This window comes from Apium graveolens, chromosome 8 (genome assembly GCF_009905375.1).
Source record: "Apium graveolens cultivar Ventura chromosome 8, ASM990537v1, whole genome shotgun sequence".
Classification (NCBI taxonomy): domain Eukaryota; kingdom Viridiplantae; phylum Streptophyta; class Magnoliopsida; order Apiales; family Apiaceae; genus Apium; species Apium graveolens.
The window spans coordinates 157,363,023-157,380,030 of record NC_133654.1 but is presented as its reverse complement, the minus strand read 5'-3'; the positions used below and the strand labels follow the sequence as shown (position 1 = coordinate 157,380,030).

The 17,008-nt window shown below is 34.2% G+C and overlaps 1 protein-coding gene across 1 annotated transcript; it reads left to right on the top strand.

The window, feature by feature from the left end:
- The first annotated feature begins 461 nt into the window (after window positions 1–461).
- Window positions 462–937, top strand: LOC141680091 (uncharacterized). Its single transcript, XM_074486408.1, has 2 exons — window positions 462–590; window positions 641–937. The coding sequence occupies exons 1-2, from the start codon at window positions 462–464 to the stop codon at window positions 935–937; spliced, it is 426 nt and encodes a 141-aa protein (XP_074342509.1).
- Window positions 938–17,008: the final 16,071 nt, after the last annotated feature.

Below are 17,008 nucleotides of genomic sequence, written 5' to 3'. Positions count from 1 at the left end.
AGAGCATAATTTACTACAAATTGAACATACTAATAAAAAAAAGGGATGATGAAAATCTCACTTTCTTGTGGCACTGCGGACTTGGTCATATTAGTCAAAATAATTAACCCTAATTCTAAAGTAGAACAAGAGGGAGGCAACTAATTCTCTCAACCTCTTCCTCCTCCATCACATTGTACTCTTGGTGGATATCGGTGGAGTGCTTCACACTTGAGGAGCAGCTGCTAGGGATCTCCGCTCATCGTTCTTGGATCGCTATTAAAGACCTTCATCTTTCCATTAACGTAAAGCTTCTTAAGGTAAACATAATGAACTACGAATCAAATATTATTTTTCGCATGGATCCTGCGGAGGGTTTCGTTTTTTTTAAAGATTTAAATTTATATTTTCGTTGCGTTTATGTGCTAAAAACCCTTCAGCGCCATGCTTTTAAATCTGTTGATCACTTCTTTCGAGATATAATGGCATCAGTTCATCCTAGAAATAAGAATATTCCATTTGGCGGAATAACGGTTGTTTTTGGAGATGATTTTCGGCAAATCTTGCCTGTTATTCCAAAGGCTTCTAGAACAGAAGTTGTGCAATCTTCTGTTAACAGTCAAACCTCTGGAACCATTGCAAAGTTTTCGTGCTCCACCAGAATATACGTCTAGGATGCGTTAGGAATGCTGAAGAGAACCAGAAAATTGCAGAATTTGCAAAATGGGTTCTTGATGTTGGCGACAGCAAGGTGCAGGATATACATCCAGATAATATTTATAAGGATCCAGAAATCATCATTCCATGGAAATATTTGGTGGAGAAGAAAACCAACACAGTGAAAGATATTGTTGATGTCACCTATCCAGATTTTACAAAAAACTACACTATTGAATCATATCTCAAGGAAAGAGCCATCCTCACGCCGACAAATGCAATAGTTCATGAAGTATGTTAGGTCCCGTAAAAGGGCTATTTTAAGCTAGAAGGGGGGTTGAATAACTTAATTACCAATTTAAAAATTATTATGGCATTTTTAAAAATATTTATCCCGTTTTAAATATTTTACCGATGCAGATTATATATGCGGAAATAAAAGACAAGGAAGAAATTACCACACGAGAGATTTATCCTGGTTCGCGATGGCTCAACCTCTAATAGATTCACTCACTCCTACGTCCAGTCCCCGAGCTCCTCTCCAGGACCCGAGTTTTTCCTTTAAAATATCCTTGCTCCTTATATAGGCAGAGAAGTCTTTACAACCCCATAAATATTTGCCTTGGTGCGTAATTCCGGGTTACCACCTCAAAATAAATGTGCAAACCTACACAACCTATCTTAGACAATAACACCCTGTTATTTCTTCAAAGTTGATGTAGAACCCTTGGTGTAGTCTTTGTCCTTCTAAGCTTTTGCCGGTCTTGGATCTCAGTAGTTGGTCTTGGGTCTTTCCTCTTCCTCACGGTGCAAAGACTACTAACTCCCCGTTAGTACGTCTAGGACTTGGGTCTTATAACAAGAATCACCTCACTATACTTCACCTCACTGCAAAACGAAGAAGACAATATCTACGATACAATACCCGTTATAGATAAAAAGAGTTTGGACTAGTAACACACTTAACTAGACCGGATGATGAACAAATATTCTTAAAAGAATATTAATGTATACTTTTCTTTAGATTAAGTGAATGTTAAAGTATACTTGGTTTACTTCATTTTAAAAAATATTTATCTTATTTTATAAATAATAAATATATCAAGTCCTTGATGAAGCATTATAGCTTTCAGATCTTTGATAAAATAATTTCTCGTTTAATATAGTCGTGTGTAGACTTTTATAACTCGAGAACGTTACACTTATTCTTTAACTATTTGCACTTATAAAATATTTGGCCTAGAAAATAAAAGGTGCGTAATTTAAACACAATATATCAAAATAATATAAGAGCAGAATTTAAATTATATTAGCATATTTTATATATGTATATATATAATACAATATAAGCTTTAAGTTTTTCCCATGAAACACTGAAGGTGCTAGTAAGGGAAGTCGCTTAATTCTTATACGATTATATATATACTTATATTTACTTAAAAGCTTTAAGATTTTCCTACGAAACACTAGAGGTGCTGGTAAGGGAATTCAATTAAATCTTTTAACTAAATATAATAAATATGTATATATATATATATATATATATATATATATATAATATAAGCCTTAAGATTTTCCCACGGAACACTAAAGGTGTTAGTAAGGGAAGTCGCATAAGTCTTATAAAACAATTATAACGAATATATCAATATATGGCGAAAATAAGTGCGTTTAAGTTTAAAAAATAAAATTCTAGCTTTGTAATTTAATTCCCATAAAACATTAAAGGTGCTAGTTAGGAATATAAACCAAGCGTTGTATGAAATTATCACTTCGTGCTTAGAAGCGTATAATTTGTAGAAAACAATCCTTGTACGGATTTGTTTTTCTTTAAGTTATTCTATATAAGAGCTTGTAGAGATGAAGAGAAGGTATTACTAAGCTTCTTATATGAATATTAAGAGTGGTCGGTTAAGACTCGTATGAAAGCTAAGAGGTTTACCACTTTTAAGAGATAAACGGAAAAGTTCGCCGGAAAAATTCGCCGGAAAAATTCGCCGGAGGTTCGGCCGGATTTTGGCTTGTTGGTCGAACTTGGTCAGCCCTTCGGGAGGCAAGAAAGTGGTATGGATGAGCTTTTCTTGGGTTGATGGAGCTTGGTTGGTGGAACTAAGCTTGAAGATCAAAAACCTTGAATATATGATATATATATTTGTAAGAGATAAGGTTTTTGAGATGAAGTATTTGGGTTTGGATATTAGAGAGTGTGTAGAGAGAATACTTCTTAAAAATTCCCAGCAATTATTTAGCTCTTAGCTTGTGTAAAAAAATGGTGGGGGTGGGTATTTATTTATAAAAGGGATTAGGTGAAGGGAGTGGTTGGGATTGAGTTAAATTGAATGGTGGATGAAGAGAGTAATGTGGATTGATGACATGGAGGATAATGTGTGTTAGTTTGAAACTTGCATATAGGACAAACAAGAAAAATGAGATATTAATATTCCTTTAACAAATATTAATTTCTAAGGGTGTAAAAATATATTTTTTGATTTATAAATATTTATGGAGTGAAAGATATATATTTTATCCCTTTTAAAAATATATGTTTTTGAAATAATTTAGCACGAGCCTTCTAAAGAATATCCAAGTTCTGATATTCCTTTTTCAAACTTGGTGCCTTATTAATATTGCAAGGGAGCCTAAAAAAGATCATATTTCCAATAATTCTTTTACGATCTCATTGCTTTGGAGTATATTCCTTTAAAAATATATTTTTTGATTTTCAGCAAATTAGAATATCTCTTGTATTAATATTTAAAATATAAATACATTTTGAAAAACATTTTTGAAAATATTTTGCTAGATATGGCTTTTCATTTTTGATTATGTCAATTAAATTCATTCCTATTTGGAGAGGATATACGTGTTTTAAATTTTATGTTAAATTATGCAAATACCAAAATAAATAATTAACCAAAGATGTCCTTTCAATCTTCCCCTTTTTGGTATTTACCAAATAAAACATAAAATTTAAAATTTTCTAAGTGTGTGCTTCCCCTAAATGTATGCATGTGTTTTGAAAAATATTTTTAACATAAATATTTTAAAGGTGGAAGTATTGTTGTATATCCCTTGAATTTAATTCTTGTAAAACTGAACAACTTATTAGATGAATAAATTTTGATGTAAAATTAATGTCATTTTAGCAAGAATATTTTAAAATTTTCAAATTGGGGGGTCTAATTTCTTCTTCCCCTTTTATTTGGAGAATATCAAAAAGAATAGTAACAAGTGTATATAATTTGCTTACCCTTAATGTATTATGACCTTCAAAAAAAAATTTCATTTTAGTGAAAAATTGTGAAGTGATAAATTTGATTTTAAGAAATCACCATTTTTCAATTTGTTTCTTCCCTTTAGAAACTCTTTCTTTCTAATAGAATTTTTGATGCACTTGATGTACTTATGTTTGGTTACAAAGTATCTACTTTGGTTTACACTTTTGTAGATTTAGTAGTAGTATGCTTATTTATAAACTGATTTGAATTTTATCTTGTTCTTATATAAATAGGACTGATAGTGTCAAAGCTGTATGTAATTGAATTTGTTAGAAATTTGTTTCTGATTTCAATCCAAAGTGTCAAGTGAAATTTCTACTATAGTTGATGTTTTAACCATTTGTGGTTTTTTAAAAACGAGTTTTCATCTGCCTTGTCCACTTTAATTTATACCAGTATCCTTTAGAGAAAATTATGTTCTTTCAATTTAATACAAGTTTTATTTGAACTCGTTAAGTTTTTTTTTAAAAAAACTTGTTTCTTCTCTAATCATCAAGTTTGCTAATTTTTAGTCAAATTTGAGATCTTTTAAAATCTGGATGTTTTTATTGCAACATCATTTGAGTTAGTAGTTAGTAAGTTAGTGTACATCAAATAACATAACAACTTTACATAACTGTTCAGTTTATACAATAATATTTGATACTAATCTTTTGTTAGGCCACACAACACTATAGAATGGGGTTGAATATAGTTTTTATACAATCAAATCGATTTAGAACACAAGTATGTAACAGTAATCAAGTTTATTCAATATAATAAGCTCTATTACAAAGTAGGCTAAACTACTCTCTCAGTGATGAATAATATCACTAAGAGCTGTTAGGTTACAATTAATCATGTTCTCGTGAATAATAACACATATAGTGTAAACCCTAAGCTGTGTTTATATAGTACACAGTTACAAGATATCTTCTAATAAATATGGAATATAATTCTGTCTCCTAAAATATATCAATCAGATATTATCTTCTACAAGTCTTCTAGCTGTCCAACTCTTCATGCATATCTTCTATTGTTTTAGTCCAGATCCTCTCCTGTAAATCAGCTGCATTCCTTATCTGAAGTACCCGCACTTAAGTCCTAATATAAATTCTGACAGCCTTAAGTTCTGATATAAGTTCTGACTTCAGTAAGTTCTGATTTCCAATAAGTTCTGATATTAAGTTCTGAAACTAAACACAACAGATTAGACATACATCACAAATATATCTAACAATCTCCCCCAACTTGTAAATTATGAAAAATATACAAGTTAATAGATTTGATGATGTCAAAAACATTTAAGTACAAATGGAATGAGAGTTTATTTAGACAACTAACTACAACTTACAGTCCTTGCAGCTTTTACCAATTTACTGAGTCAATCTGAATCCAAAATAATTCTTGACAAAGTTTGATATCAGCTTTTCTTCTGCATTTCTCAGGATTTGAGCTAATGTAGCCTTGACTTGCTTCATTTCTTCATCTTGACTTCCAATATGGTAGATTATAGTCCTAAGTGCTGAGATGTGATTTCTTTCCAATCCATCACCAAGTCTAATTACCCTTGGATGAGATGGGTCTTCATTATAGCACAAACATTTCTCTTTCAGAATAACTTCAAGTTTAGCAGAATTCTTCTTCATTGGAATTTCACTTCCATCATCTTCAACTATCTTTGGAATAAATTCTGTAACCCTTGATCCAAAGATTCTGGCTTTATCCCTTATGGTATTCATTATGAAATTTGACCATCTTCTGGTAATCTCAGACTTTATCTCCAAAAGATAATGAAAGAATTGAAGTTCTTTCAGGGATTTGTTCAGCACATCTGATTCTGAGATTCTGTATGTTCTTCCATCTTCAAGAAACATAATCAGCTTTTCCTTGACATTACTCTTATCATGAGTATCCAGTACCACTTGAACAGATATAACCTTATCAAGGTGTTTCTGTGTAACTTCTTCAAGTGGTTTGTCAGTTAATAAGAATGGATCTATGGTAATTACTTCAACTCCTGTTTTGATCTTGGCTTCTTCAGAACCCAATCCAGCTCTTTCTCTTGCTTCTCTGGCTTTCAATCCAACAGTCATGAAATCAGATAGCAGTTGACTTTTCTTAGGATCTGGTGGATTAACATTTTTCCATAGAAGTTTCCTCTTATCAGTAACTGTCATCTTGTTCAAATCAACTTGAGCTCTGTCAGAGGTTGATGTCCTGATGATTTGTTCAGGATTTGCAGATTCTTCTATAGCTTCACTCTGAACAACTTGAGCTATGTCAGATGTTGTCTTGGATTCTTCTGTCATCTTTCTTCTTTTCAGAGTTTCAACAGTTTCATCTTCTGCTGCTGTATCATCAAAAACTTGAACCATTTTGCATACAGGTTTCATCAGGATTTGAGTAATCTTCATCTCTTATTTCTTTGTTGGTTCATCAATCTTTCCTTTCCCTTTTGCCTTGGGATCAATTTCAACTTGTGATCTTGTCTTGGGCTTTGAAGCCTCAGAAGTTGACCTTTCCTTGAGCATAATGCCTTTTGCCTTAGGCCTTGGAGGTTTCTTTGCATTAGAAGCTTTAGATTTAAGATTTGTCTTCTCAGCTGCAAATCTAGCTTCTTCCTCCTTTAGAGTCTCTAAATCAATTCAGGATTATGCTTGAGAAATAATCTTCTAGCAATCTCTTCATCAAATTTCTGAATCTTGGGATCCATATAGTAGACAGTAGTCTCCCTTCCCTTAAGCTTCAGAGTTTGTAAAAACTTCTGAGAGTCTTGACTTTCAGCTTGAATCTGAATATCAGGCTTTGTCATCAGACTTTGATCATCAGAACTGGCTTTCAGAACTTGAGCATTCACAACTTCAGAACTTATATTCTTCTATGTAGAAGATCTGCTAGAATCAGAAATTAGTTTCTGTGATCTTGCTGCTTCAGAACTTTGCCCTTTGACCTTGATCTTGACCTTTGCCCTTGCTAGGGTTTCCCTGGTCATCTCCTTTATCATCCTTCTTCTTCAGTATTTGAATAGTTGAGCATTTGGACTTGGACTTAACTACCTTCTCCCCCTTTTTGGCATCATCTAGTAGGAGTAGAGAGAGAAGAAGTTCCACTCAAGATTGGATTTCATTCAGTTGAGTCTATTGAGAGGCTTGATTCTGCAGGATCTCATTCAGTTGGGCCTGTTGCTTTTCTTGAACTTTCTCAATAGCCTCTACTTTTTCATGAATAGGTCTGATAAACTTGTTCTTGTCTAGCTTGAGCATCAGGTCCAGCTTATCAGCATTTTCTTGTAGTTTATCAACCTTGGCATGAGTAATGGAGTGTTGACCTTGAAGACTTTTAGTACTGAGAGCTGTGACTTTAAGCTGAGCTTTGAAATCAGAATTTGTCAACAACTCATCAGCTTTTGCAATATGATTTGACAGAACTTTTGAGCTTGGAATGAAATCAGAATTATTCCACTTCTTGGTCCATTCAACTCCTCTGTGAGTTTCTTCCCATAGAACATGAGCATCTTCTTCAACAAACTTTTTAAGCAGTGCCTCCTTTCCAAGAATTGGAGCATTTACTGGAGCACTATCTCCAGAACTTGAGAGAAGCTCATCATCTTCTGACAACACAAGAGTGTGTGTGGCTGTAGGAGATTCTGGTACAACTTCCTCTGTTTCCACATTCGGAATTGGAGTAGTTGGTATTTCAGCATTTAATGGAGAAACAGGTGGAGTTGTCACTTGTCCTTGTGGTGCTTCCAGAAACAAGACAGATGGAATGTTCAGCCTATGAATGTCAATTTCAGGACTTAATCCTGAATCTTCAACTGTAACATTTTCTTTGATTGGAGAGACAGGAGGTGTGATCACTGTATCTTGAACAGTGTCTTCAGCTTGAGGTGGATGTGGCAAAGCTTCAATCACCATTGGTTCCGATGAGATCAGAGATTCCTGATCCCCTTCCTCAGCTTCTTCAGCATCTTCAAATTGAATTTGTACCATATGCATACCTGCTCTAGTCTTCCTTTTTCTACTAGATGGAGGAGAAACATGATCTGTATCAGAATTTGCAGATCTTTTCCTTTTCTGAATTCCATAACCTTCAGCTTCATTTCCTTTCTGAAGAGTTGACAAAAGCTAGCAAAGTAAACAGTATTTGGGTCCTCATTCATCCTATCCCCAATAAAACCCAAAATAGCAGTAGCATAATCAAAGTGAGTTTGATTTAGAAGTGCATACCCTATTTGCTAACTCATAATTGGAATGGCATCAAAGCTGGAGCATTTGTTGGCAAAAGCTCTGGTGATGCAGTCAAAGAAAAAACTCCACTCCCTTCTAATGTATGGCCTCTTCAGTTGTCCCAGCTTGGATAAACCTTTCTCATAGCCAAGATTCGTCATCAAACTTTGTAGAAGTGGCTCCTCAATCTGAGCATTGAAAGTGCAATTTTCTGGCAGATGTAGAGCTTGTCGAACAGTAGACAAAGTGACCAGATGCTCATTTTCCCTTGTTGTGAAAATAATACTTGGGGACCCAGCTTCACCACCATCATCATAAACCCCTGTTCTCCAAAACTCCGGTATTTGTGTTCCTGAGAGTAATTGTGGTTGGGTCAGAGCATACCTAATCTCACTATTAGCCAGAAAATCTTGAATAAAATGAAGATCTGATGGAGCATCATCCTTGCTGAAAATAGCCATGTAGTTATTGGGCACAAACTTGGCTCCATTAAAGATGATGTCCTTGGGTGCCATTTCTGTAAGAAATTAAGTGAAAAGTTGTGTGTACGAAAGGTGTTTGATAAAATGCCTGTAAGAAATAGCTTCAGAGAATATTAGAGAGTGAGAGAGAATAAGAGAGATTAGAAAATAAGAATAGTAGGTAAAAGATTGTAAAATCTTTTAACTCTCTTATTTATACACTTCACGTGACACGACTATTTTTGTGAAGCAGAACAGACTTTTTACACCTGGCATCATGGAAATAGTCAAAACAGTAATGAGTGGGCACGGTAAACGTGCAGTAATTATTGCTCCATGCTGTTACCAAAACAAACACGCAACCCATTAACCAAATTATTATCACTGTTTTTATCTCACCTAATTATTTTCTGATAAAATATGACCGTTACAGTAAATACCAAAAATACGTCAAGTAATTAAATAATGCCATGTAAGCATCAGAGTTTCCATTAGGATTTGCATAAGAACTTGACTATTATCAGAGTTTAATGGTCATCTGAACATGACTTCTGTACTCAAAAAGTGAATGACTGTGTCTGTGATTCTTCACACAAATACTGACTAGTTTCTTCAGAGTTTAATCATCAGAACTTTCATCAGAACTTGTCCTCAGAATTTATGCAAATAATACTTAACTGTTTGTCAGAAACAACTTAATCACCACAGTAATTTTGATCATTTATATGGAGTGATAGTGTGTGCATGTGCAAATGATCAGATAAAGATTAAAGTCTGATAAACTTCAGTATATCTTAGAAATAAGGCATAACTAAGAAAAGCACTTAAAATCTGTCTTTAATTTTGAAGTCTACTATAGAATAAATTTATATAAGAGTCCACCTCAACTGTTTGTGCTTATTTTATGCATCTTTTGACATTCTTTTTACAGTGGCTTCTCAGTGTTAATGAGTCACAACTGCTATCAGAATTTATGCTGTTATCAGAATATTTCTCCAGTAATCAGAGAATGTGAAAAGTCACCAAGAAAAATGTTCTTTTCTAATGCATATTACTTAATACCAGCAATGCACTTGGGTCTTCCCTTTCACATATTTACTCTAGATCTTAAAGGAGTACCTGCTTTTCAATTTTTCTTTTCTTGTATTTTCTTCAGATAAGTGAGGCTTATCAAGTATGTAGTTCATCCTTAAGATTTACTGACATTAGAATTTGACATATAAGAAGCAAAAATCTAGTTTGTGACTTAATAATAAGATACACAGAGTAAATTTGACTGAGATCAAAATCAGAATTTGCTTGTGTTATTGATTTCCACGTAAACAACTAATTCAAATATGGAATATATAGTTTGTTAAAGACTACTAAGTCAGCATCTAACAATATAATCCTCATTGGATTGAATAGTCACAGAATATTCAAAACACTATCAGAGTATATAGAATCACATCAGATAACAATCATTATTTAATATAGTACAATTTAAGCACATATTACATGGAGATAAGACAATCTGTAAACCCTGATCATAAAGTCTGATGCATGAGAACAAAAACTAAATAGATTTTGAGAAAGAACCTGAAACCATTCCAAGTTCATTTACCGGTCTTGTAAAAGTAGCTTCACATAGTGGTTTTGTGAAGATATCTGCTAGTTGTTGATCTGTTGGAACACAATGTAATTCCACGATACCTTCCATCACATGTTCCCTTATAAAATGGTACCTCATGATGATGTGCTTTGTCATTGAGTGTTGAACTGGATTACCTGTCATAGCAATAACACTTTGATTATCACAGTAAATGGGTATTGTAGAAAATTCTAACCCATAGTCCAGTAGCTGATTCTTCATCCAAAGAATCTGTGCACAATAGCTTCCTGTAGCAATATATTCTGCTTCTGTATTTGATGTGGAAATTGATTTCTTTTTCTTGCTAAACCAAGAAACCAATTTGCCTTCAAAAAATTGGCAGCTTCCACTAGTGCTTTTCCTGTCTATTTTGCATCCTGCAAAATCTACATCTGAGTAACCTATTAGATTAAAATCTAATTTCATAGGATACCACAATCCTAGATCAGCTGTACCCTTGAGGTACTTGAAAATTCTTTTCACAGCTATTAGATGAGGTTCTCTTGGATCAGCCTGAAATCTTGCACAAAGACATGTAGCATACATGATATCAGGTCTACTTGCAGTCAAATATAGAAGTGAGCCAATTATACCTCTGTAGTTAGTAATATCTACTGATGCTCCAGTGTCTTTATCTAACTTGGTTGCAGTGGTCATGGGAGTTGTTGCAGTTGAACTGTCTTGCATTCCAAACTTCTTGAGTAAATTTCTGGTGTACTTGGATTGATTTATGAAAGTACCTTCTTCAGTTTGCTTGACTTGAAGTCCTACAAAATAGCTCAACTCTCCCATCATACTCATTTGATATCTTGACTGTATTAACTTGGAAAATCTTTCACAAAGTTTTGTATTTGTAGAGCCAAAGATGATATCATCAACATATATATGTACCAAAAGTAAGTCCTTTCCATGGTTGAGGTAGAACAGAGTTTTATCAATTGTGCCTCTGGTAAATCCACTTTCCAGAAGAAATTGAGCTAAAGTCTCATAACATGCTCTTGGAGCTTGCTTAAGGCCAGCAAGTGCTTTGTCAAGCCTGTAGACATGATTTGGAAATTTTGGATCTACAAAGCCTGGAGGTTGTTCAACATATACCTCTTCTTCCAATTCTCTATTGAGAAAAACACTTTTTACATCCATTTGAAAGACTTTAAACTTCTTGTGAGCAGCATAAGCCAAAAAGATTCTTATGGCTTCCAATCTAGAAACTTGACCAAATGTTTCATCATAGTCAATACCCTCCTGTTGAGAGTAACCTTTAGCAACCAGCCTTGCTTTGTTTCTTGTAATTATGCCATCACTGTCAGTTTTGTTTCTGAACACCCATTTTGTGCCAATAATTGATCTGTTCTTTGGTCTTGGCACTAGGGTCCAGACTTTATTTCTTTCAAATTCATTTAACTTTTCCTGCATTGCTTGCACCCAATCAACATCTTGAAGAGATTCATCCACTTTCTTTGGTTTAGTCTGAGATAGAAAGGAATGATAGAGACATTCATTTGATGTTGCTATTTTAGTTCTGACACCTGCTTCAGGATCTCCAATTATTAAGTCAGGTGTGTGTGATTAATCCACTTCCTTGCAGATGGAAGTTGATCTCTAGAACTAAATCCTCCCCCATGATCCATGCTGTCTCCATCAGTATTTTCTGATGCTCCCCCTGAAGTTATACTTTCTGTGATTCCAAAATTTGAGTTGGATCCTCCACGAATTGAAGAATCAGATTTTCCAGAATTATCAGAATTTGGCTCATCAGCACTTCATGAATCAAAACTTGAAGAGCCAGCGACAGGTTCTGATGCTTCTTGAGAGTCTCGAGATGTGGTATGTTCACCAGCTTGCGCCTCCTGAACAGGTGTATTTTCCTTTGGAGTAGTTACCACAGTTTCAATGACATCAGAACATAACCTGTCAGAACTTACAGGATCAGGATTTAAGTCATCAGAATTTACAGAATCAGAATTTATATCTTCATTTTCAAATCTCAGCTGATCATGATCATTGAAATCTTCAAGTCCAGTAATCTTTTTATCATCAAAAGATACATTGATAGATTCCATGACTACCCTTGTTCTCAAATTGTAGACTCTGAAGGCTTTTGTGGAAAGTGGATATCCAACAAAAATTCCTTCATCAGCTTTTAGATCAAATTTTGACAGCTGTTCAGGATGAGTCTTAAGAACAAAATACTTGGATCCAAATACATGAAAATATTTCAGATTTGGCTTCTTTTTCTTCACCTTCTCATATGTTATTTTTCCATGCTTGTTTATGAGTGTAGCATTCTGTGTAAAACAAGCAGTCTGTACAGATTCAACCCAAAAATAGGTTGGTAGCTTTGCTTCATCAAGCATAGTTCATGCAGTTTCAATAAGAGTCATGTTCTTTCTTTCTACAACTCCATTCTGCTATGGAGTTCCAGGTGCAGAAAATTTATGCTTTATTTCATGCTCTTTGCAGAACTCTTCCATGATTGAATTATGTACAGATTTTACTCACACTTAGCAGATTGTGTTTAAATCCTGAGACAAGAGCTACTGTTTCAATGATGATATTCCCAAGATTGATATTGCCATATCCCAGAGTCTTTCCCATGTTGCCATCTCCATAAGAAACTCCTGGGCCAGTTTTCTCCACAAAGTCTGATAGCAGGGCTTTATTTCCTATCATATGTCCTAACATCCACTGTCCAGAACTAGGATATTTTTCCTGTTTCCCTCCAATCACAAAGACTACTATTGGTTAGTTTTAAGGACCCAGACTTACTTGGATCCTTTGGCCTTTTTAAGTTTGTTAGCATTTGCAGTTGATTTAGTTTCAGAATTTATGCTAACATGCTTTTTATCAGACTTTATATCAGTCTTTGCATCAGAATTTACACTAGAAGGAATTACACTAACTTTCTTTAAAGAAGGTTTTATTTCATAATAATCATAGTACAAACTATGATATTCCTTACAAGTATAAATGGAATGCCATAAACTACCATAATGAAAATAAGGATTTTGTGGTTTAAACCTAACAGACTGACTCTTAACTCCTGATCTAGGAGGTAAAGAGTTTAGATTTTATTTTTCCTGCAAAAAGAAGCAAGATGATTAGAGTTTCCACAATTATAGCATTTCTTTCTAGGAGCATTAGGAACATGCATATAATTAATGCTTTTATTCACACCTTTCCATTCCTATTTTTCCTAGCTTTCTTGACCTTTTTCACATTTCTAATCTCTTCCAGCTTATGCTTAAGCTGCTTCTTTATCATTAAATCTATGTTTACTTCAGCTGGTTTACCTGTTTTAATTTGTCAGGAGTTGACTTTTCATTGACTTTTGTTTTAGAATCATTCACCTTTTCAGATTTTGACACATCAGTTTTTGCAACAAATTTAATATGATTTACCTTCGGCTTTTCAGCTTTCTTGGTAAAGTTTGGTTTAGATGACATAGTTTCCTTTTCTTCTCTATCATCTAGGTAACCTAGACCTTCTTTCCAATTTCCATTTTCTAAGATTTTTTGAGTTGTTCTTCTAGAGTTAGTCCAAGTTTTGATTCTCTCCTTTTCCTTTTCCAGTTCAGATTTAAGAGATTTATTCAATTTTAGCAGTTCATCTATAACATACAAAGCCTCATCTCTTTCTTTCTGTGTTTGATGGAATATAACTAACTCTTTTTCTAAGTAGTCATTTCTATTTCTAAGAGCAAGACTTTCATATTTTATTCTTTCATTTTCTAAAGTCTGATCTCTAAAACTAATGAACATGGTTTTCAGATATAATCTTAGCTCAGAAATATCATCAGTATGAAAAGCAAGATGAGGTACCTTCAATTTAGCAGTAGCATTTGTCATCAAGGCATAGTTCACCTCTTCTTCAGAATCTGAAGTGTCTGCCCAGTTTTTCTTCTTTGTGATAAATGCCTGGCCTTTATCACTTTTTCCTTTCTTGCAATCAGGAGAGATGTGGCCTCTTTCACCAAAATTGTAGCATTTGACACTTGAGTTGTCTCCTCTGTCAGACTTTCTTCCTTTGCCTTCAGATTTTCTGAACCCTTTCTTTCCAGAATTTCCACCTTTCCTGGAAAACTTCTTGCCCTTTCTGAATTTCTTGTAGGCTATCTTTGTGATACCCTTCACCATAAAAGCACACAGTTGCATCGTCTCTACATCAACATCCACTTCAGATAAATTTTTAGATTCTGAATCATCATCATCAGAATATGATGACTCTGAATCAGACTGTATGATGAGAGCCTTTCATTTGCCCCTCTTTGAGACAACCACTTTAGGAGATTCCTCCTCAGCTTTACGTGCAACTTTCTTTGACTTTCTTCCATGAATTTTGCTCCTTTGATCCATCTCAAGTTCATGAGTCTTGAGCATACCATAAATTTCATCAAGAGTAGTTTCAGTAAGGTTATAGTTGTCTCTTATGGTAGTAAAATTCAAATCCCAATTTTCAGGAAGAGCTAAAAGGAATTTTAGATTTGAATCTTCAAGATCATATTCCTTGTCCACCAGTGACAGATCATTCAAGAGTTTGGCAAACATGTCATATAAATCAGTTAATGACTCATCAGTTTTTGAGTCATAGTGCTCATACTCTTGTGTGAGTATAGTCTTCCTGTTCTTTTTGATGGCTTCAGTTCCCTGGCATCTTGTCTCCAAAGCATCCCATATTTCCTTTGCAGTCTTGCATCCAATTACCCTGTTTGACATGACATTGTCAATTGCACTATGAAGCAGATGCCTTACCCTTGCATCCTTGGAAATAGATGAGATGTCTTCAGGTGTGTAATCACCTTTCTCCTTTGGTATCATCTTTGTTGGTTGACTAGCAACTGCAATAGAGAGCTTGGTAGGCTTATATGGTCCATCATTAATTCTATCAAGGTATTCTGGATCTGTGGCTTCCAGAAATATAGCCATCTTTACCTTCCATATAGGATACTCAGATGCTCTCAGTATGGGAACCCTAATAGTCTTATATCGACTGTGGTTTTGATTATATTGAGTATCTTGAGTTTTGGTGGGCTTAGGTGGAGTTTGTGTTTCTTCAGACATGATTGTAAACTGGATCTCACTGTTTGAATATCAACAGAGATGCTCTGATACCACTTGTTAGGTCACACAACACTATAGAAGGGGGTTCAATATAGTGTTTATACAATCAAATTGATTTTGAACACAAGTATGTAACAGTAATCAAGTTTATTCAATATAATAAGCTCTGTTACAAAGTAGGTTAAACTACTCTCTCAGTGATGAACAATATCACTAAGAGCTGCTAGGGTTACAATGAAAAATCTTTCTCGTGAGTGATAACACATATAGTGTAAATCCTAAGCTGTGTTTATATAGTACACAATTACAAGATATCTTCTAATTGATATGAAATATAATTTTGTCTCCTAAAATATATCAATCAGATATTATCTTCTACAAGTCTTCTAGCTGTCCAACTCTTCATGCATATCTTCTATTATTTTAGTCCAGATCCTCTCCTGTAAATCAGCACAATGTATAGCTTATACAACTAGCAATTTTTTTAGAAAAATTAGCTAATGAATCAAATTTCTGGGTTTTTCAAAACTATTACTGCAAAGTAACAATACTATGATAAATATTAAACACTGAAATCACTATATTTGACAGTTATTTAGATACCACAGTTTTTAATTATAGAGAGTAATTTTAACTTGTTCAAACAACCAACTTTTAGTCATTATAAAACTCAATATGTTAAGATTTAGTTTTTGACAGGAGAACGTATTTCTGATAACAATAAAGAATAAGTTTATATCCTAATAACAATTTTATATACTAGGTTTGAGATTTAAGAACATAACAGAGTTCATATATAACACAACTTGAACTAGATATTTGTTAACATCAATCAATTGGAGCTCAAACAGAAGTAACAACAAGTCAACACCAGTTTTGTTTTAAATTTAAGAAGACATTAATGATCAGATTGAAGTACAATATACCAATCAACAGCTCTTAAAGCAAAATAACTGAACTTTAAGGAACATCACAAACCAACAACCAACCTGGAAACATATCTTAAAGAAACAAAAGAAACAACAAAAAGAAACTACAGATAATGCTCGAACATCAAGAAGCAAAAACAAGTAACACAGAACAGATTACTCCTTGACAGGAGATTTGTTAACATCGATAAAACCCAGATTTCCATCTGTCTCACACAACTTAGGAAGCACAGTAATGTCTGCCAAACCAACAAACTCATCATCCTTCTGACTAACACCAACAACTTTATCCTTCCTTTACCAACATGAACAATCTCATCATCCTTCTCACCAACTCTCATAGGCTCAATTTCCTCCTCACTCACATGCCTTCTTGAGGTTGCTTCAGAATCCTCAAGTAAGGCCTCTTTCCTAAGAATCTTTTCTTCTAAGTAATTAATCCTATTGAATGATGGTGGTGTAAGGTCTAGAGGAGTTGCATTTATCACTTAATTTGAGTTAGAGTTCCTAACTCTTTGTGTGTATTCATGAGTGCTATGATATAAAGGTGCATGGTGTGTGATGTTGTTGTGTTTTTGCTTTTTATGGCGATGATAATGATAATTATAGTTTGGGAAGAGTGATTCGTATGGCTGATGTGGTGAGTTGGTTAATGATTTCCCATCAATGGTATCAATGAGAGGGAGAAGCATAGGTGTTCTCCGAAGATGAAAGTGAGAGTGTCTAGAGTCCATGAAAGAGGACAGTGAATTTACAAAGAAGAAATAAAGTGAAGTTTATGTTTGTGTGTGTGTGTGATACAATGC

Excerpts from the sequence above, each read along its gene's own strand:
- LOC141680091 (XM_074486408.1), top strand. The coding sequence starts at position 462 with ATGGCATCAGTTCATCCTAGAAATAAGAATATTCCATTTGGCGGAATA. Across the intron at positions 591-640 it reads CAGAAGTTGTGCAATCTTCT|AATATACGTCTAGGATGCGT; the intron begins GTTAACAGTCAA and ends GTGCTCCACCAG.